This window comes from Tasmannia lanceolata, unplaced genomic scaffold (genome assembly GCF_043159265.1).
Source record: "Tasmannia lanceolata isolate RefF3 unplaced genomic scaffold, GAP_Taslan_0.1 ptg000015l, whole genome shotgun sequence".
NCBI lineage: Eukaryota > Viridiplantae > Streptophyta > Magnoliopsida > Canellales > Winteraceae > Tasmannia > Tasmannia lanceolata.
This window is the reverse complement of record NW_027518692.1, coordinates 50,747,063-50,769,104: the sequence shown is the minus strand read 5'-3', so window position 1 is coordinate 50,769,104 and position 22,042 is coordinate 50,747,063. Positions and strand designations below refer to the sequence as shown.

General features: G+C 36.9%; 2 protein-coding genes across 4 annotated transcripts; one reads left to right on the top strand and one right to left on the bottom strand.

Annotated features, from left to right (window-relative positions):
- The first annotated feature begins 2,474 nt into the window (after window positions 1–2,474).
- LOC143846431 (RNA-binding protein) lies at window positions 2,475–5,323 on the top strand. Of its 3 annotated transcripts, none has more exons than XM_077354866.1 (5): window positions 2,475–2,663; window positions 3,188–3,296; window positions 3,517–3,652; window positions 4,635–4,757; window positions 4,887–5,323. In XM_077354866.1, exons 1-5 carry the CDS (start codon window positions 2,590–2,592, stop codon window positions 5,006–5,008), a joined length of 564 nt encoding a protein of 187 aa, XP_077210981.1. In that variant the 5' UTR covers window positions 2,475–2,589; the 3' UTR covers window positions 5,009–5,323. The 3 variants fall into 3 exon arrangements, with proteins under 3 accessions (XP_077210981.1, XP_077210980.1, XP_077210979.1); XM_077354865.1 differs by having other exon boundaries at window positions 3,406–3,652; window positions 4,641–4,757; XM_077354864.1 differs by having other exon boundaries at window positions 3,406–3,652.
- Window positions 5,324–7,123: 1,800 nt separating this feature from the next.
- Window positions 7,124–21,910, bottom strand: NSN1 (GTP-binding family protein). Its single transcript, XM_077396720.1, has 10 exons — window positions 21,782–21,910; window positions 20,791–20,832; window positions 20,442–20,683; window positions 19,727–19,859; window positions 19,436–19,609; window positions 18,486–18,703; window positions 15,761–16,025; window positions 8,689–8,868; window positions 8,398–8,609; window positions 7,124–7,909 (listed from the first exon to the last, which is right to left on the bottom strand). The coding sequence occupies exons 2-10, from the start codon at window positions 20,807–20,809 to the stop codon at window positions 7,538–7,540; spliced, it is 1,815 nt and encodes a 604-aa protein (XP_077252835.1). The 5' UTR covers window positions 20,810–20,832; window positions 21,782–21,910; the 3' UTR covers window positions 7,124–7,537.
- Between the last annotated feature and the right edge of the window lie 132 nt (window positions 21,911–22,042).

Genomic DNA, 22,042 nt, shown 5'->3' with positions numbered 1-22,042 from the left:
TGATTCTATGGAGCTGATTTTTGGTACACACCCCATCTATGCAAGGGCCTTTCAAATGAATGCTTTGGATCATACTAACAAAGTGGGCCCACATGTGATTAGGCACTCGAGCGTACCATAAGCTTGGTACACTCGAGCGTACAATCCTTTTCCTCCATTATAAATTTTATAATGAAGGTCACCCTAAATAAAACTTGAATTACAGTGGTTAGAGTTACTTTTGTTCTCTGTGATTAAATAATTGAAAAGAAGGAAATGCCCGAATAGGTTTTCTTTTCCAAACTTTTCCAGAAATTCTTAGAATCCAAACAGAACCTTTGGGAAGCGTGCACGAGATCAGATCGACTATACTACTATCATCATGCCGAAGGTCTTATCTTCAAGACTTCTAAGCTTCAGAATCTAAGAGGTCATGCACCTGTATCACTTCATTCAATTGCCATAATAAAGAAAGGGAAGGAAATCTTTATTTAAACAAGCAAGCAAGCAAGGTTTACTTGGTCCTGTGGTTGCCTCAAAACCTTATGTTTTTCTGATTGAGCAACCACTTTCTTTGTTTCTCGTACGATGCTTCGGGATATAATGAAATTTGTGCCTTAGAGATTTGAGATAAAGGAATAATTAGGTAACTAATGAGACTTTGACAAGAGTAACTGAACTTTGAACAACAGAAACTGAGTTCTTCGAGGGAAAAATGCTAAAGAAACTGGTTGTTAGGCTCTTTTCTGTAAGAAGAAGAAACCAGAGAAACCCTATGTTCATGGTTCTCATTCTGATGCCATCAATACAAACCCTTTTTGGTTCTGGTTCTGATGATTGTGAAGAAGTGAAAGGAGAACAGTGAGAGCCGGGTTAGATTCTTAGTACGGGAACAAAATAAGTCATTAACCAAATAAGCTATTCCAATGACTCGGAAAAGTCCCAAATGAATCGATTATAGACTAGATTCACCAATCTCATGCTTCTTCAAGTATCTGAGGATTGATAAAGGAATCATGAAAAATGGTTTCAAGAATTTTCTACTTCGACATCATTATCATCATTACCATAAGACATAAGTGAAATCCATGTTCCTTTTAAGTAGGTACGTAACTGAAAAAGAAATTTCTTTACCTGTCCAATATCTAACGTATCAAGATACCCATTCACCCCGGTTTAAATAGTAAGTATCTGTTCTTCTATCGTGAGAGGGGCTGATTCAAATTGTTTGAGCAACTCGCGTAATCACTCGAGGGTATTTTTAGTTATCTTAGTCGTCAGCGGATGGAAGGAAAAGAAGATGAAGTTTTTGTGGAATTATTATCTTATTTTTCAAAATATATGAAGAGATGGATATGGCTTCCCGGTAGGGTGGATAGTTGACAAGTGTGCTTTCTTTCTTTTGTTTGCCCGCCTAGAGAGAGGGGATCCTGCTTCTGATCTAGTGGTGGTTCCTGGTGAATAAAGATTCCCTTCCCTAAGATGAGACGAGCTCCTCTTACGTGATTGGGGGGCACCTCTCACGTAAGTTGACTTTAGAAGCCGGTCCTTTAAAAGATAGGGGCATGACAGAAGGTTGCTTCTTCTATATGTTTAGGCGAACAACACCCTATGGTAAGTAAAATGCCCGTCCGCCACCCAACAGATAAAGTATAGGATCAATTACCAATGGGGGACAAAAATTAGGTGGAATTATCAACAAGACCCATGCTTTTCAGAAATTATCATCGAGGGACAAAAGAGGTCTTGTCATTAAAAGCTGGACAAAAATGCCATTTTCTTAAGCAACACGTTTTGCTTTTCCACTTTTCCCTCTTCTCTCATCTTTCCCTTTTTTTTTTTTACTTTTTCATTTTCAACTTCGAGGGGATAAGTCGATAACATTATAAATTGAAGTCCCGCTAAATAGAACTTGAACTATTGTTGTTCAAGCTACCCTTTTCATTTGTAACCAAACAAAAGAAAAAATATGGACATTAGGGAAAAAAAAATTCTTTCCAAACTTTTCCAAAATATTAGTGCAATCGAAACATGGCCTAGGGTTGTTACAACTTACAATTCCCAACATACTCCCAACAACTCATTTAAAACTATTTAAAGTAAATAGTAGAATTCCATTATTGATGGAAATTGTTTTCCTTTCAACATTATTGATAAATGTAAATTGGTAAAAAAAAATTTCCTTTTACAGGGACAATGGACTCTTGTCCCACACACGGGGCTGGCCCACCAAATTAACAATCTTGATCATACCGTGTGTATTGCAAATCAACGATCAGATCATCCCACTAAGCAATGATATCGACAGCCCTATTGGGGAGCCAAGGCTTGATAGATCAACGGCCTAGATGAGCCCATCAAGGTGTTCTCAATAGAATTTGGCAAGACCATATGGGCCCTCCTTCATGAGTAGGGAGTGGGGCCACATGGGCAGGCACATTAGCTTTGGAAGTGTTTTTATCTGGTCTTCTCGAAAGATGAGAACAGTCCTAGAAATTGAGCGGGTCGAGACGAAAATTGGAAAGTTTGAAATATTGGCGCCAAAAAGGAGAAATAATGTAAATAGGTTTGAGAGAGAGAAGTTTTCAGAAATTAATCTCTTGAGAGAAAATGAAGAGAAATCAGTCAACAATGAGGCAATTTGGACAACTCTCTCTTCCTTCATCCTTCCTATCGAATTCAAGGTAACCCTTTTGCTTTCTTTTCCATTTTTTGTCTTTTTTGGTGTTACGAAATTCAAATATCAGAACCCCTTTTTTTTTTCTTTTTTTCAATTTCAAGGTAAGAGTAGGTAATTATATTTAGATATTTATTAAAATTAAGCCTGTTATGTTTTTCAAAATCAAAGAAACTAAGGAATTCATTCAATTTTCTCCGAGTTTGATCGCCAAAGATCTATTAGAGATGTCCCTAAGGATCATGTACATCTCATAATGTTTTATCCGCTTTGTTTCTGTGCATGGTTTATAGAGGGGATCAATCTTAAACTCAACAAATAATACACAAACAGAATGTACAAACGTTCAAAGCTACGTATATCCCTCTCTGACTACATACTGATGTTGTATCCACTTTGTTTCTCTGTGGTCTATAGAGGAGATCAATCTTAACCCTTCAGATGTTATTTTAATCTTCTTTCGAAATTATCGGGGCGTCTTCTTATTGATTGAGTAATTAATGTATAGTTATATTGATATGCTAATGTCAGTTCCAAGGACTGCAAAGAAGATGTACAGAACAAACCTTCAAAGACATGTATATCTCTCTCTGACTTCTTAGATCGTAAGCTCAACAAAACTACTCAAAAATCAATTCAGGTATCTACAATTTTCATTACTCTTATTTCACATTCCATTATATTTTGTTTGTTTTTTCCATTTATGGGTTTTACTCACAGAAACATCTGAATTGAGAATTCATTGACAGGAAAAACAGAAGCCATTTTCATCGATTGCTTCTGGGTCTGCTGGGGAACATATTGAACTTAGAAAATCTGAATCTGATGCTGATTTTCTTCTTAATGGAGCTCTTTTTCAGCAAGTCAAGCGTACATCAAAACAAGAAGACTGCCATGGTTCAAGTGGTGGGGATGAGGCTGAAGAATTTCAGTTAGAATATACAATTAATGGGGAGGATTCAAAGAAAAGGAAAACCCCATTTGCAGTTTCTGAAGGTTTCTTCTTAAGGCCATTACAAAGAAACAGTGTTTTTTTAATATCTCTGGTTAATCAGGCCACATATGCGTTACTCAAAAATTCACTCACCATCCTATTTTTCATTTTTTTTCTTCTAATAAATAACCAGCTGGTAATTGGCTCTATTAGCCCTTCCCTTGTATCCTTTCGGGAGCTTCTCGGTCTTCGATTTTTCAATGATTTAATCCTTACCATTCAAAATTTTGTAAATAAAATAACCAGCTGGTAATTGGCTAATGAGTATGTTCTAAACCACAGATTAGGGTTTGGCAAGAAAGAGGCATATGAAAATGACAGCAATGCTGGCTAGTGGGTTGATTTGGGGGCTATTGAAAAAGATGCAGATATCATCACATATGCCTACACCCACAAGGGAAAAAGTGGTATTCTGTCACCCATAATGGTAAATAGATCATAGATGTTTGTATGGGTGTATGGAAAAGGTGGTATTTTCTCATCTATAATGGTAAATAGATGATTGTGTCGACTCACTCTATTGCTGCATCAGTCTCTAATCAATTGGCCCGGTGATCAAGGAGACATTAAGTATCCCCATAATGCGTAATAGGGCTTGAAATTAGATGCCTTCAGATAGTAAAGCCTGAAATGTACATATAGACTACCTTGTTTAAACTTCTGATTATATATCTAATCTCTATTCTAGGTTATTTCCTACTGAAATGAATTTAGAAATGGTCTCTGCTTTTGTCAACTATGTTATTCTTGAGAAACATTCTGTTCTGACTGGGTTTTGCTTCTTTATCACATTGTAAACAAGACAAATCTTCTCTGACAGTATTGAGAAACTGTATAAGTGATCTGTTTGTTTGAGTTTCAACTATCAACTGTCTTGCTTATCATTTAAATAGCATGATTGAAACACTTCAATTTGTGCAATTCAATCAATCCAACTTTTTGCCACTGAAATTTCAAAGGCCTGAATGACTGCCTCCATTTTAGGTGCAGATGAGAGACACACTGCTCCAAGGTACTTGGTCATTCTTGGTGATGACCCAAAGCCTAAGCAAAAGGGGACAGCACAGAGGTCTATGAACAAGAGACCAAAACACCTCTTTAATCACTGTAAGTTGACCACACAATCAACTAGATAACCTTCTTCTATGCAAATATCATCTTGTTAAGCATCTTAAAATTTTCCAGCATATATGTATGTATTAGACTTCATAATGTAATGTAGACTTGTGGATTCAGATGCAAATGGAAGTGGCTTGTGGGACTGCAATATGGAAGGGGTTGATAGTGAAGAAGTAGGTTGCAGTGAAGTATGGGAAGGCATGGGGTCTACCACCTTAGGAGCATTAGAATGGCATTAATTTAATTAAGAAGTATGAGCAAATGGAATTGAAATTCCTACCTACTGACCCTTTTTTTATTTATTATTATGTCAATTCCCTTTGGCAGTGGCAATAGTTATGTCATGCAACATGTAAAGCTGTTGGTTTTAGGCTTTTATCCCTGTACATCATGCATTGGTCAATGCCATTATTTACTGTATTTTTGGCATTTGCTTTGCATGAAAAATGATACAGGTGAAGTTATACATTGCTTAGTGTTATTTATTTATAGTTGTTTGCATGAAAACAAATGGAGAAGAATTTGCTGTCTTCCCTGTAACACAGAGGGCTTAATCTTTGTGGTGATCTGGACCATCCATTGATAGGTCTTACCTTGAATATCCTATGGCCTAAAAAACTGCGCCAATTGGACAATCCTAACACCGAATTAAGGGCCCGTTTGGATACCTCATGCATTTGTATTTTGATTTGGATTTGAATTTTGGATATAAAATACATCAATCATCTTCATGAATATGTTTTGAGAGAGAGAGAGAGAGAGAGAGAGAGAGAGAGAGAGAGGGAGGGAGGGATGTCTCCCAGCAGCGGGAGCAACGTCGAGAAGCAGCGACGGGAAAGGAAGTTGCCACAAACATTGATTTCCAAATAACGTCTCGCAGAACAGATTTGAAAATCGGAATTTTTTATACTGGTGTAGCTGATTTAAAAATCTAAGGATCTGATACAGTTCAAAATATCAACTAAATCCAAACCTAAACCTTGTGGGTATCCAAATGTGGCCTAAATGTATTTTTGGTCATTGGATTTGGATTGGACAGTCAAAAACTATGTATGGTCAATGTTTACAGTTCAACAACCAGTACATATATTCGGTATTTTAAGTGTTTGATTGGTGTGATTTTTTTTACGTTCATCAAATGGATGGTTTGGATCAATCAGACATGGGCTTCATTTTAACGTAGTGTGCCTCATTGTATTTTGGTGGGGTTGCCCTTACTGAAACATTCATTTGGTTTTCACTGAATTGGTAAAAAAAATTCTTGAAAAACTTTTTTTTGAGGTTTGGTAAACCACCTTTTAAGTAAAAGTTCTTTGAGGTTATTTTTTTTATCAAAAATCTATAAAGGCATGTTTGGCAACCACGAAAAATCATTTCATGGAATATTTGTGGGCCCAATTATGAAAAAGATGCTAAGGTAGGCGAGAGACTTGAGAGGGCACGACTGGGGAGAGATCATAAGAAATCCTTAAAAAATGGTGAAAAAAATTAACATTTCAAATTGAGTTTTCCCCCCTAATTTTTCAGGAGCTTTTCATGCTTCCCTCATTCTCTCACCCTCAAATATCTCCCTTTTTGCATCCACTTCTCACAACTGGTCTTACTAATATTCCGTGACTCGAACCCGTGACCACTAGGCTGTTTCCACAGTAAGGACATAAAATTTGTTTTATGTTATAAAAATGATCATAAAACAAAATTTCTGTCCGTTTTTATGTAAAGAAACGGAGCCTAAATTTAAAAAAATAAAATAAAATTAGTGCAACCAAGTATGCCCTTGGGCTCTGTCTGGTTGTTTACTTGGTAGGAGAGAGAAATGATGTGAACTTCACTTCAAAACCTCGCTTATTTGAAAAGAAAGATTTCCCTGACATCTCAATCGACAAAAATATGCATGATGAGTAAAATAAAGGCTATAGCTCTACGTTTTTTATTGGAGTGTTTTGGTTGTCAAAGCCAATTTAAAGTTACATGCTATGAAAGCCGATTTAAAGTGAAATGCTATAAAATTAAGTATTACTATCAAACCAGGAACAAAAATGAGTGACAATCAGGCGTCCAAGCAGAAAAAAGGAATAAAAGATTACCCCACCTAAACTTTTAACTTAGAAAGATTCATTTCATAGGAACAGAGAAAACAGTTAAAGTTTACTGACAACCAAATGCTGCTAATGTGGCATTGATAAAACCCAAAAAAGGCCTCAATTTCAACTTGAAGTTAAACAAGCAGACGGATGTAAAGTGAGACAATCAGACAAAACCTTATGGTTTGTCAAAAATAACACAAGATAGGAAGAAAATCACTGTCCTACAAGAGAGCACAGAGCATGCATACGAAAGCGAGACAGATACGCTTGCAGAACATCATGAAATTGACTCACATGGTCTTTATCTCATCAAGGACACCAAAAATAAACAGATTAGCCTTCCAGGGGAACCATAAATGAGCCCCTATAGATCAAGGCAGAGGTTGGAATCAAAAGTTGTGGACCTTCACCAATAACATGTGCATATTTATGTCACTCATGCTGGTAAGGTTTGTCTGAATGGCTAAGGATGGTAAAATAAACAGAGAGGATAATAAAGAAAACACATAAAAAAAACCACTCACTTGCATGGATCCTCATTTTCATACAAGAAATTCATACCTGAATAAAATGACCCAAAAGGAATTCCTTACATTTAGGATTGCAGTAGGATAAAAGTTTTGTCAAAACTTTATCTTACAGATTGGGAGGCTTTTTAACAACCATTTTTCTGCAAGTTCCCTAAGTCTCCACTGCATCCAATTCAACACCAGTCATTGGTGCCTCACCAGTAATCTGACCATCATTGTCATCATTACCATCTTCTTCTTCTTCATCATCGTTAAGTCCCTTGTTCACATAGTCCACCTTAAAATCATAGTCGGCGTCCATCAAAGATGCTTGATCAGCATTTGCTGAGGATGCTTTGTGAGATTTCCTCCGATTTTTCTCTGCTCTTCGTGTCCGTGGATCTAGTATGCCTTCTGCAGTGTAAAGCTTGTCATTTTGTCTGCAAATGGCATTGGGTTTGGTTTCATCAGCGTCCTTTTCATCACAGGCCATGGGCTGTTCCTCTTCCTCAGCTTGAGTTACTTCTTCAGGCTGCACATCCTCCTCCTTCAGGAACAAGAAGATGACAAAATATGCACATTAATGAATGTAGAATTCTAGAAAGTTTCTCAACATTAATATAGAAGATTCAAAAAACTTCCTACCGATGAGAAAAATTCAGATTGGAGAATTTCACAAAGTAATTATTAGAAAATTTAGGAAAATGTTTGGGAAGAGTTTGGAAGAATTTATAACAAGATTTATAGATAATATATGAGAACTTGACGGATTATTAGCCATATTCATGTTTCAGAAAATTGAGTTTACTTGGAAAAAAAATGCATTTAATTTGAGAAATGCAATAACTTTTGAATTTGAAGAATTATCGGTCACATTTATGTTTCAGAAAATTGGGTTTACTTTAAAAAAATGCATTTAATCAATAATCTTTGAATTCCATATGATTTTTTTATGTTTGAAATAGGGCTTGAAATTTTTGAGGTTTTTTAAATTATTCGGAAAATTTTGTAACTATGGTTGAGAGAACAAACCTCGAGTACTAGCCTATCGAGATGTAGTGGGGAACTTGGAGGAACTTCAACATGACGGAGATCCTCAACAGACACAAGGCTGCCTATGAATGAAGCCTCCTCCTTGTAAAGCTCATCCACATTGAATTCTTTGCCAAGTTCGGAGACAATGGCTGATTCCAGGTTCTCTCCTTGGTTCCTGACGGGAGGCAAAGTATAATATGGAATTTTACCTGATCACAGAATCCGACGTTACTTGCATGACAAATCACAATTCACAAAAAAAATTTGAAAATAAAAATAAAAAAATACCCTCATTCCAATCATGCAGTACTATTCTTGCAGCAGCTTCAACATCCACAGCACCACCCTTTTTAAGCCTACCCCTCACAGTAGCCAACTTCTGTAAGAACTCGTCGAGTGAATTGAACATCGGAAGTTTGTATATAGACATCAACTTTTCAGTAGGGCAACGATTGAGAATCTCTTTAACTGCGAAGTTTAAGAACCAAAAGATAAGGCAGTTAGCATTCTGAATCCTGCGGGGCAGTTAAACATATTCAGAATCACCAATTAACTAGCAGAGTGCAACACAAAGAAAACAAAGAGAAGAAAATGAAATGTTACACTTCCCTTTTTTTCTGAAAGGTGAAGTGGGCTTGATTATTTAAAATATGTGTGCAATTGTAAATGTGTCACATGGGTGTTAGAAGTCTGTGGCATTGCCCTTTTTTTCTGAAAGGTGAAATGGGATTGATTATTTAAAATATGTGTGCAATTGTAAATCTGTCACATGGGTGTAAGAAGTCTGTGGCTAAACTTTTCAGGTTTGAGATGCAATGTTGTTCTAGTAAATTATGACATCATGAAATTTCTTAGTGGCTGATTGTTCCACACACACACACTCCTGTGCTCGAGCGCAGATAAGCTTATAAGCGCTTGAGTGCAGGAAACATGGTGGGCCTGCATTTCTGGGGTGATCCAAAGTATTCATTTGAAAGGCCCTTACATGGATAGGGGGTGTACCAAAAATCAGGTCCATAGGATCATCCTAACTCATCCAAAAGTGGAAGGAAAAATGGACAGATACTGTTTCTCCACAGATATGCCCATTTTCCCCCTCCACAAATGGAAGGGTTAGGATGATCCTATGGACCTGATTTTTTGTAGGCACCCTATCCGTGTAAGGGCCCCTTTCAAATGAATGCTTTGGATCACCCAAAAAATATGGGCTCACATGACTTTTTGAGCTCGAGCTTAGATAAGCTTATATATATATATATATATATATAATAGGCACCTGTCTTTATTTTATGATTCTCTGATTAGGAGATGATAACCGTAACATCTTTGCAACTAATCATAAAATGCTTTGTATCAACCACTATTTTATCCCAACGACCCGTAGACAATAATTGGAGACCTTGATGAGCAGCCCTCACCTCCGCCTCACTGGCATAGGTAATCGCAATGGGTCCTGCAAATGCCCAAATCACAGGGCCAGCGTGGTCTCTCAAAATCCAACCAATACTAACTGGTCCCGGGTTTCCCAGGCTTGATCCATCAATGTTCAGTTTTAGGAAACCCACCGCCAGGAGTTCCCAAGACAACACTATCTTAGGACGCCGTTCTATGCTAACACAAACTTCCTGCCAACCTTCCCATAGTTCGAAAGCTGGGACACACTTAAAAAAAGGAAGAATCCTCACCCAAGAGATTTCACAGGCAACCACTTTAAAATTAAGAAAGGAGACATTTTTAGAGAAACCCTCGAAAATTCTTGCATTCGTTTCCTTCAATAGAACCCACAAGATCGCCAACAATGATACACTCCAAAGAATTTTCCATTTCTTCTTCCACAGGACACGCGTCCACCCCTCCAATACATCTACGACATTGGAAGGGAAGACCCAAGATATCCCAAACCTCTTTAGAACACGGTTCCAAACTTCCCTAGCCACCCGGCAATGGATAAAGAGATGGTCGGCCGTTTCCCCTGCCTCTATGCAAAGAGCACAATGATCAATGATGACCATCTCTCTTTTTCGAAGGAAGTCAATGGTTTGGATTCTATTTTGGAGGGCAGCCTAGCCAAAGAGGCTCACCCTGAGCGGCACCTGAAAGGACCAAACTCTAGCAACAATGGAGGACACAAGACAAGGCACAAGAAGATGGTAGAATGATATGACTGTGAACACCCCAGAAGCATCACATATCCAAACCCGTTTGTCTTCACCGCCCACCTTAATGTAACAACCTTTGAAAAATTGTGTTTAAATTTCAAAATATCCCTCCACACCATGACCCTTACTGACTTGGATGTTTCGTCAGACTCCCAGTGTACAACGATGCCAGGTCAAAATGGAGATTCTTCGTGCTAGAGGGCTCTTACTTGGGCGAGCCTCCATTCAGTGTATTGGAATATGTTCGTTATGAATTTATGAGAATTTATGCATATCAGTCTCAGCATAGGTTAAAACGTGATCCAACAGTGTACAAACAAAGATCGATGCGGGAAGAAGCTGCTCGACGTAAACACGAAGCCGGAATTGAAGCAACGAACAAATGTCAAGAGTGTCGCATCAATGAGTGGGATTCGCAGAGCCACTTCTTCTCCCCTACCACCTGTTGATGATATTAGTTCTCGAGAAGGGGATGGGGAATTTGCTAACACCATTGAGGAGCCGCATGATGATCCAACTGACATTGTGGATGAGACTATTATAGTTGTTGAGCCTGAGATTATGTCACATACAGAGTCCATGAGGCATTGCCAGAGCATGCAGGGCACGAGCAGTTCAATGAGGATGCCGATTCCATATTAGTACATGAGCACAGTGACATGATTGATTCTACGGTAGATTTTCCGATCGTGATGATTGCCAGAGGATTCTCAGCCTGACATCACTGAGCCAGATATGGTTCCAGCAGGTGATTTTATTTTTGATTTCTTTGAGCCATAAGAGATACCAGCAGATGATGACTTTATTGAGGCTGGTCATGGATTGGTACTACCCATAGCTATCATGCCGATCCAGGAGGCGTAAGTTGTTATCTTCCCAACCAGTTTATTTCTCCAGAGCGGTTTGCGTTCTTCTGATTCTACATGGGTAATTTCTTCCCTCTCGCTCCACCGACATTTCATACTACTTTCACAGTTTTCATGAGCATTCGACGTCAGGAGTGCCTCTGACGGATTACGACTCCTACTGCTCCAGTGGATCTTGTCTACATATTTGATCTAGGCGGATTAGAACTCGAGGGCGAGTTCTTTTTAAGCGGAGGAGATTGATGCAGATAGTAGGCCAAATAAGTGGCATATTTTCCCATTAGGATTTCTAGGCATTTATTTACATGTTATTTAATTTCTAGGATTTTATTTCAGTTGCCTATATATAGGCCACTTATGTTAGGGATTTAAAGTTTGGGATGATTAATTGATTGGAAAACTGATTTTCTCCCCTCTAATTCCTCTCTTCTTCTATCTCTAGTTCTCTTCTTCTCTCATATCCTCCCCTAATTTCTTCATCTTCTTCCCCTATTCTTCTTCTACTCTTCTCCTTCTCTTCTCCTCTTCTTCTCTTTTCTCCTCTTTCTTCCTTTTCTTTTCCTGGTCCTACATCACCCATACTTACTTTTAATCACCTTGGCCTTGAGGTGCCGCTCCTCCCCAAACCTCCACAACCATTTACCCAATAGTGGCTGATTAACTTCCTTGATTCTTCTTAATACCCACCCTCTCTAATCGGTCTACAAACCTTCTCCCATTTCATTATGGGAATGCCTCGCTTGTAACCTGCTCCTCCCCATAAAACCTCCTATAAATCGTCTAAATCTTTTTGATGATGTTCATAGGACAAGATCCAATTCCTTTGATTTCAATTGTTTGCATGAGCCTGGTTTTAGGAAGTGCCGGATTACATGAGCCTCGCAAAACTACTGCAATTCCCTTGGAATCTACTAGTCCCGAGCCAATTTGCAGGAATTTGCCCATATACTTTTTTTTTAAAGATAACGAAAATTGCAATAAATCAGAGAGAGTACAAAGGGACGAGACGTCCCCAAGGTCAACAATGACAATGCAAAAAAGCCCCAACCATAATAGGGCCACAAGAAAAAACCCAAAAAAATATTTACATCACAGGATTAGAGAAGAGAAACAAAGAATCGCAATCCACCGCTGCCTTGGTTAGCACATCCGCAATATCATTGCCCGATCTACGAGTATGCTTGAGCACAGGCCGAATAGATGCCACCAAATCCCTAATCTCATCAATCTTGAAAGCGAGACGCCAAGGACCACAAGCTTTATTACCAGCCCACGCGATGGTATTAGAGGAGTCTCCTTCGGCAATGAGGGGTCCGAGATCATTTTTAGGCGTACCACCGCAAACCAAACAGGAGAGCCGATACCTCCGCTTCATTCGCGTCGCAGACATCCAGCAGCCCCGAGAAAGTCATACAAATATTAGCGGAGTGGTCTCGGATGACACCCCCGATACCAGCCCTTTCGGGATTACCACGTGAGCTTCCGTCGAAATTAAGTTTGAACCATCCCACAGGAGGAGGTTTCTATTGAGGCAATAACTGGACCACGGCCTTCCGCTCAGAAATCACCACCGCCCAATTTCTAATCATTTCACCGGTCGAGTGGTGAATACCACCTCTGACTTTTGCCAAACTTATGATGGAGAGTTCGATGTCAAGGATCACCTTGGACCAGCCCCGCTCCTTTCCACAGAAAATACGGTTGTTACGCTCTGCCCATAGATGCCATACAATTGCATACGGAATTGATAGCCACATGGAGTCACCAAGACGTGCCCATATACTCTTTGCTTCACAGAACTTGAAAATCGTAACATGGCAATCTTTTCCAACCCAAAGAATTGGATTTGCTCTTCTAAAAAAATTTTCTTTAATTCCTCTCTACACACAAATTACACATAAGGTTCCCTTTCCAAAGCATCCTGCCTTTATCTCCATAGGCCCCCCTCTATTACAACCCATGAATAATATGCCAAATAATCTCGAAAAATTCCACACTATGCTAAAACAAGATGGCATTTCCCCCAAATCCTATGAGCAACTTTTACACAAGGTTTCAAGTTTCAATTCCAGCATGTGTTTAGGTTGTGAAGGAAAAGGAAATATGTCGGTTTTCTTATGGAAATTTCGCGTAACAATCAAATAAAATCATGGAAGCATATGGATAACATGTGCAAATGGTGAATATTTAAGATGAAACTTTAGGAAATTGCTAAAATAATTACAAATCCACACACAAAAAAAATACATTACATAAGCAAGAAAACCACCCATATTAGTTTAGAAGCATTGAACACCCAGTTACATAAGCTATCGCACATGTACGATAATTTAGTACAGAACTACAGACTACATTTCACATGTAATTCATATAAATACTTAACGTAATATATACACCACATTTAACATACAATTGGCCAACTAGAGAAGGTTCTCTAGTCGACCGACTAGAGACACTTTTCTCTTCATATAAACGTATTTATGTAATGCATAATGGCATGGCATATCACTAATACACTATATGAAAAAGAATTATATATTTTTAAAATAATTTTTCAAAAAGATAGAAAATAGTGAGAAAATACAACATAAATTTTATTTACAATAGGGCATAGCTAAACTGCCACATGCCTTAGCTTTCTGAAAGATAAATGAAGTGGCAAATTTTCAATAAAAATAAAAAGCAGTTACCATATTATAAAGTGAAGTATATAATACTACAAAAGTATGAGTTGTCATCTTTGTATAAGTTTCTTGTCTACTCTATTTTATTATTTTTTAACCTTTTTGCTATTTTCTAAATTTTTCTATTAGTATGAATTGTCTTCTTTATATAATTTTCTGCTCCATCCTTTTTTATGATTTTAAACATTATTTACGATTTTCTAAAATTTTACACCACTGATATTCGCGGGGCCATAATTTGACAACGGATGACTCACATTGTTTTGCATATTTCTGATTGGCTGTTGACAGTTTTCTGGGAATTGTAATAGCCTTTGATAGTTGGTTAAAACATGTAAAACAAAGTGGGTCCGTCCCATTATCAAAACATGGTCACACGGACCCCTATTTTTAAAACAAGAAATAAATTGTTCATGTACTTTTAAATAAAATGAATAATTCTCAAGCATTTCCCAAAAGTTTCATCATAAAAATTCAGCATTTGCACAAGTTATTGTGATTTTTTTTAAAATGGCATGTTTTTATGAGATTATATGATTTTCCCTAAAATTTCCAACTGAAACCAACATGTTTCCATGTTTCAACCAAAATAGTGTAATATATAGCCTTACGATTATTTGGTTTCGGTATGTGCTTCGGTGGATAGAAGGAAAAGTTTCAATCATTTTAGCTTCGGCAGAAATTTAAATTTTACAACCAGGTGGATACATAATGTTTTGTGGATTCTTCCTCGCCACAAAGTACACACTATACACATACTAGCTAATCTAAATCTCTTTTTCTTGAGAATATCCACGCCTGATAAGCTTGCCATCATCTCTGAGCATAACCCTGAAATATCCTTCTTGCTTTTTTCTAGTTCATTGCTGCTTTCTTTTGTTTTGAGAAGAACTCCTCGGTCTTTTTCATTTTGCTCTGATTTATGCGATCATCACTCAAGAAAAAAAGAATACCTACAGCTGTGAGACGTGTAAAACTAACAAAATGCACTAACGGGAGAGGTAAAGCCACCTTGCTAATCCTAAATTAGATTTTATGCAACAAGGTAGTCACCCCATATATACAAAATAGTTGATCCATCTTGCATTGCAGTTTTAAACATAATAAACAATTCAAGAGGCAGTTCATTCCTTTGGAGAGTAAGTGTCAAATTCCAATTCAATATTGGAATTGGAAAAGTCACCTTGTTGATCCTGCTTTAGATTTTATGTTAACATGATAGTCATCTCATTTACACAAAATAGTCGATCCATTTTGAAGTTTAAACAGGATGTGAACAACTCAAGAGGCATTTAATCTCTGTATACTATATTAGTAAGAAACAATTACTTGCTCAGTGTTTTGATAATCATTTAATATCCACATGAATGTATCCTGATTGTCCGATTCGTATAGGCACTTAGGTAGTTCCGATAAAAGAGTATAATATAAGCACAATGCTCCCATATATATATATATATATAAGCACAATGTATAAATAGTTTCCAACAGCTCGGGTCTAAAAGAAAAGGAAACATGAAATACCTTATTTTTCAATTTTTTTCCCTATCCTTTTTTGTCATCATTTAGTTTGTGAACAAAACAATCAATTCTCGATGAGGAATGTAAAAAAAAAATCGTGCCAAGTAAGATGGGCATGCAGTTCAATTACCTGGACCAACAGGGTCATCTAACTTCTCAATCCTTTTGCAATTGCGCAGAGCTATAGATACATCATTCTCGCCAGACCCAAGCATTACAACTCCAGGGCAGTCCAGTAATTTTACATTTTTATCTAACTGAATTTCTTGCATTGACCTAGTAAGTCCAGGAGTGGCGCCAACATTTACAGCATGAGATCTCTTCAAGCTATTAATCAGACTACTCTTGCCCACATTAGGAAGCCCAACCACACCCACACTAATTGATTTTTTGAGCTGCCAAACACGATGAGCCATTAATGATTCAGGATAACCACGAAGAAAATAAATCATTTCTCCACACAACAGAACCTTAAATAAACTAATTACCCACAGCGTTATTTTACAGGAAATCATGAAGAGCATAGCATGCTTTCGCAAATGTTGCATAATATGAATTATGAACATCAAGATAGAAACTCTTGCTTTGATACACAGAAATTAGAAGGGAAATGATATATTCACCCCCTTGTAGTGTAAAGAGAGTAGTCACAAATACACTGCAATGGGATGGCCAGGGGAAGGCAAACAGACGAATATATTACTTCCCAAATTAGAATCATAGCATACATTTCAATAGAAGGGAAAAGGCAAAATCAAGCATCTAACAATGTCAAAACTTAAAATAGAGCAGAAAACAAATCAATAATAAGTAAAATCCAAAACCAGTAAAAATTAGACAAGCAAGAAGAACCTTTCATCCACACCAAAAATTGGACATCTACTCAGTAGAAACTCTAGTCTAGAAAGGTGTTTAAGCCTTTTTTTCTAAAAGTTTGGTTACTAACCTTGCCTATTATTTATGTCATGAGATATTTTAATTTTTAGCATTTACTAGGAAAACAATCGTGATGATTTTATGATTTTTTTAATTATTTATTTTCCTCAAATTATACATTTTCATATAATTTTAAATATTATATTTTTTGAAGTTTTTTTTTCCGATATAAACCCGATAGTAACAAAATAATTTAAAATCTCCCGAGATATAAACTTCCCAAGAAATTCCCAAGGCAAATATTTGTGACTATGCGAACAATATGCCCTCAGCACAAGCCTGCTATACAGCTATATGACACAGTAGTCGCCAAGTAAAGAGAATGTACAGGACCTTACAATGTTTATATAGGGTAAACAGTGACTATTGAGTGCTGTTTCAAACATGCACAAGGATCAGTCCCAAAAACATTGAGTCAACCAGGAGCATAGAAAGTGATCACCATACAGGACAGCAATTTTTTCTTGTAAAGTATTTTGCAGGTGCAAACATGTAAAGTAGCAAACAAAGTAGTCTAATAGTTGAGAACATGGTCTTAAATTTCGGATTTTGGCCGGGACAAACAACGAAAGTACATAAATCCAAAATTTTGGCCGAAATCCGAAATTTTTGCAGAAATTTACAAGATTTCCACCGAAATTTTAAGATTTCCACCGAAATTACCGAATTTCCACCAAAATCTTATTAAATACCGATATTGTTTTCTGAAATTTTACATGATTTCGGCCGAAACCGACATTTAAAACCTTGGTTGAGAAGATCAGCATCAACAGGGGAAGACTTTCAGCAAAAACATAACAAGACTGCTAATGTCTAGCAGTCATTGTGCTCGGAAATTATTTTTTTTTTCCTAGCAGTCAAAGTAGAAAACACTGTGAAGATTGGAGATAGGCACAAGTAGCCGATGAAGAACTTAGCACAAAGGATGTAACTGACTTGTACCCAAAAGGCGTCAAAGGTCACCTACGAGAAGCGATCTAGAGTTATCACCAGAAGCTGTGTTAGGAGACCTGGGGCTGGTTTCGATCTCAAGCATGATGAGAAGGTTCAAGACATCTCTGGATAAAACCTCTTTAAGTACGCCCCACAGTGTTGTCACATGAAAATTCAAAATTAAGACAAAGAAAACAAACATAATCTGAGTAATTTAATTTCACTTCTAGTTCTAGAAACTCCTCCGCCGAAAACACAACCTCGCACATGCAAAATTTTGACCAGAAGGCCCTCAACATGTCTTATATTTTTTTCTCAGATGTTCACATCAATGCAGAGATCAAGTGCCTCACCACATGTTTATCCATCCAGCATTTTATCTATAAAAAACAAAGTTATTCTCAAGGAAAACCTGTGGTTAGATTAATTTTATCTATCAAAAACAAAGTGCCTCACCACAAGGCACTTTGTGGTGGGAAAACTTGCATGTTAGATTAATTTTATCTATAAAAAACAAAGTTATTCTCAAGGAAAACAAAGTAAATTTCCCTCACATGTTTCACGATTTTTTTTACTATTAATCTATTTCAAATGGACCAAGATTCACCCAAACTAGTAATAAGGCCTATCAGGATGTCATACTGGTAAGGGAAAAGGGAGAAAATTTTATAAAGACTTCCACTGAGCAACTAATGAAGTGTTTCATAGAACTTGTGGCATGTTTCAAAGAAATATATTATTTAAATTTTTTATCTTAATTAAGTAGACAAACTCAAATACCTTACAAGAAAGATTTACAAAGCATGAAATATATTACTTGGGAACAAAACACCAAGATTTTAACCTACTATATGGTTTACACAGCATTATCTCCTTAATTAATGCAGTGGGAACATCAGAGCCTCATGATGGACTACATAGCGACTATTTTACCCATTTGTACAAGGAAGCAAATTACACTGATGAAAAATAAATAAAATCGATACCTCATGGCTTCGAGTGTAATTCTTCAGCAATCTTATGAGAGTTTCAGCTCCAAGGCAATCACTTATTTGCAGGATATTGCTTGGTTTGGCAGCTTTTACGCGAGCCTTCCATCCTAAATTTGATCTCTGTTGTTGGGTACTGCACTTGAAAGCAACTGCAGGTAATTCTTCTCTAAGATACTTGAGCCATTTCTCCACAGCCTCTCGAGGAACAAGATCTAATAAATAGCACAAAATTAGAACATCAATGGCAATGGAAACAATGAAAATGAAGCATCGCAAAACATTAATTGTGATAGGATTTTAAAAAATTGCTGTCAATAGGGGACTCCTTAAACGTCAATAAGTGGCCTAAAGGGACCCAAAGGAATGCTTGGATTTGATAGATACTTTATGAGATTTCATATTGTATTAGAACTTTGGATCTATCATTCAAGCATGTACGTCGATCGGCAAACGAGGTGGCTGATAACTTGGCTAACTAGGGGGTGTCGAAAGAATCATTGGCCCTCTTTGACTTTTCCACCGTGATTTCTTATTATTCCTCGTGTATCTTTCTCCAATGTTTTTCTTGTATTTTGTATCTGGAGCATCTCGGTCTATTTTTTTAATGAATTGGCGATCATTAAAAAAAGATCACATTTACTTCATTCCACAGACTAAACAAAATGATAGAAGAGAAAAAGAAAATGCTCAGTTTTAGTCCTTAATATTTTTATTGAAGAAGATAATGGTTTATTGGCAACAAATTCTTAACAATACTCATTCGGAAAGAGTAATCATCAGACTATGAGAAATGTAGACTGTACCACTGAAGTGCTATGATCAAATATCAAGAATAAATGAAAAACATGTTGTCCTCACAATCTTCAAAGCCAAAATGTGTAATGATGCTTTCATTCTTAAAGATGTTTTAAAATGGAAAATGAAAGACCTAATTGAGCCACTACCTATTTTATTGAGCAGCAAGACGAGATGCTTTTCGGGACCAGACTTTAACACCATCTTTTCTATATCAACACAACGGGTACCAAGAGGATCCCGTGCATCAAGAACCTCCAAGATGACATCTGAAGCTTCTATGACTTTTACCAACTCTTTGTAGAAGGTCCTTTCAGAATTATCTGTGAAAGAAGGAAAAAAACAGTAAAATGGTAAAAAGATTAAGAGAAGAAGGAAATAATGTTAAATGCTACTTTAAACACAATTTGCATGCACAACAACAACAAGAAAAAACTTACCATTGGTCTTATTGATCCCTAAGGCTTCTCTGCCACTGTTTCTCTTTGCAAATGCATTTTCCTTAACAGAAGCCGCATCAGCAAGCTTAGCTATATCATCATCCTCTACCAAGCCTAACTTTCTTTTTTGGGCCTGCGAATAGCAACGAAAATAAATATGCCAAATTTAAAGGATAGGATATAGCTAATATGAGGGATAGGATATGCTAATATACTCCTGAAAATCAATCCATTAATACTCCTTAAGGGATAGGATGCCACTCAAATATAACTGTGCCAATCCATCTGGTTGTGATCTATAGATAGATTTACTTGAAAGCCCTTGTTTTAACTTTTAAGTAAAGATGACCATATATCAATGGGTTTTCCATATGTTTGTGCATCCACACGTCTGTGTCATGCATTCATATGCTGCTAAAAAAGCATGAAGTGCCCATTTCCCAAGAAAAATGCACAAGTTTCACTCATGCTAAAGTGGTGAATTGTGGCATATTAAAAACACACTCTACGAACAGGAAGTATGCATACCATTGATGAAAATGCTTAACTGTGTTACATGCAATCAATGATTTATTTAGTGCATAATATATAGGAAAAGAAGAACTACAACTAGCAATTTTACTCATATAGAACAACATTATTTCAAGATGCAAAAGTAAATGAAAGTCAAGGAACAAAATGAGAAAAAGAGAGCGAGAGAATAAGTTCACCGCACCCTCTCCTTTCTGGCTGCCTTCTTCTGCTCCAATTCTTCTATAGCGCGGGCCCTCCTAACTTCAAGGGCCTTGAGCTCCTGCTCCTTGAAAGGCCAGTCGTTCGGGATACCTGGGTCTTTTTCAACCTTCTTTTTTTGCGTCCCAAGCTTCTTTGCTTCCTTTGCCTTCTTCTTGTGGTGCTCTTTCACCTTCTTTATGATTTTGTACTTCTTCTTAAGAGACACTCTCTTACTCTTACTCTCTAAATTATGTCAAAAAAGAAAAGTAAATTGAATACTAATTTGGTAATGGCACTTTTGAAACTAAACAATACAAAAAAAGAAATGAGGGCCTTTAAGAATAGCTTACTTTTGCTCTTCTTCACCATTGCTACCTCTTTAAGAAGAAGACCTGGAAAAATAAACCCCAATTAATTTTCTTCTTTTTTCCCTCTCTTCAAATGTTTTAAGAATTTTCATGACTGTATGATATTTGGAGCAGACGCCCCACTTAAGCTCTGTTTGGATTGCAAGAAAAACATTTCTGGTGGAAAACTTTTTCGAGGAAATTTTTTTCCTTCCACAATTTAGAGGGATATTATCATAAATTGAAGGTCCCCCCAAGTAAAAATTGATTAGGGTGGTTCAAGTTGTCTTCTTCCGTAAGTAAAAATGTATGAAATTTTAGAAATATTTTCCTTTCTAAACATTTCCATTAAATTCCTGCAATCCAAACATGGCCTGTTAGAACAGAAAATAAAATCCAAAAATCCCACCAAAAAGTATTTCAACCTCAATTATGAAATCAAAGGAATAGTGGATATAATTAGCAACGTAAACACAATGTTTTTTAGCTACTTTTGTTGAGATTTTTCCAGAAATTCTACACAAATCAGCATTACAAAAAAAAAAGGCTTTTATTCATATTTCGATATGTGAGAGTTTGAGCTTAAAATTCACAAATAAGTAAAAAATAAACATATATAAAAGCATAATCCAAACCAAATATCTTTTATAAAACTATTCAAAACATTATTTGAAAATAATCATATTTAACTTCGAAACCATCTGCATATAAAAACAATGCTTGAGTTTTTTAGAGAAAAGACAGCTTTACAACCAATTTCAGCAATAACTAAAAATACCACTGAAATGGCAGATTCCTTCTAAGTAAAGACAGAAAACAGAGATTCTGAAAATGAAATCGGAATCTGCTCTCCCCCAGTGAGTTCAACAAACGATTATGAATCGATAATATATATATCAGATTTATATCCACAAAACAAACGACGGATTACTGATCTAGAACGAAAAATTTAGGGTTTGAGAGGAGATTAGGGTTTCAAAAAACGAGAATATACCTGAAAAGATTAGGGTTTCTTCTTCTTCTTCTTTCGTCTGGCAGTGAAAAATGAGGACGGTCTCTCTAAAGTTTGTGGAGAGACAGAGTTGGTTTCGCCGTCTAGGGTTTTTCGAGAGAAAGAGAGGTCGAGTTAGGGTTTATATGATGGTGGATAATGTTGTCTTTTCCAAAAATAAATGGGGGCATTATTGGAAACAAGTTCGGAAAGTATTGGGAAAATGGTACTTCCTCTCCCACTAACGGATATGGCCTCTTCCCA

Coding starts and splice junctions, on each gene's coding strand:
- LOC143846431 (XM_077354864.1), top strand. CDS start 2,590: ATGAAGAGAAATCAGTCAACAATGAGGCAATTTGGACAACTCTCTCTT. Junction 3,297..3,405: donor CTACTCAAAAATCAATTCAG/GTATCTACAATT, acceptor ATTCATTGACAG/GAAAAACAGAAGCCATTTTC. Junction 3,653..4,634: donor CCCATTTGCAGTTTCTGAAG/GTTTCTTCTTAA, acceptor CCTCCATTTTAG/GTGCAGATGAGAGACACACT.
- NSN1 (XM_077396720.1), bottom strand. Junction 19,860..20,441: donor AGGCAGCCAGAAAGGAGAGG/GTGCGGTGAACT, acceptor TGCTATTCGCAG/GCCCAAAAAAGAAAGTTAGG. Junction 7,910..8,397: donor TCGATAGGCTAGTACTCGAG/GTTTGTTCTCTC, acceptor TTCCTGAAGGAG/GAGGATGTGCAGCCTGAAGA.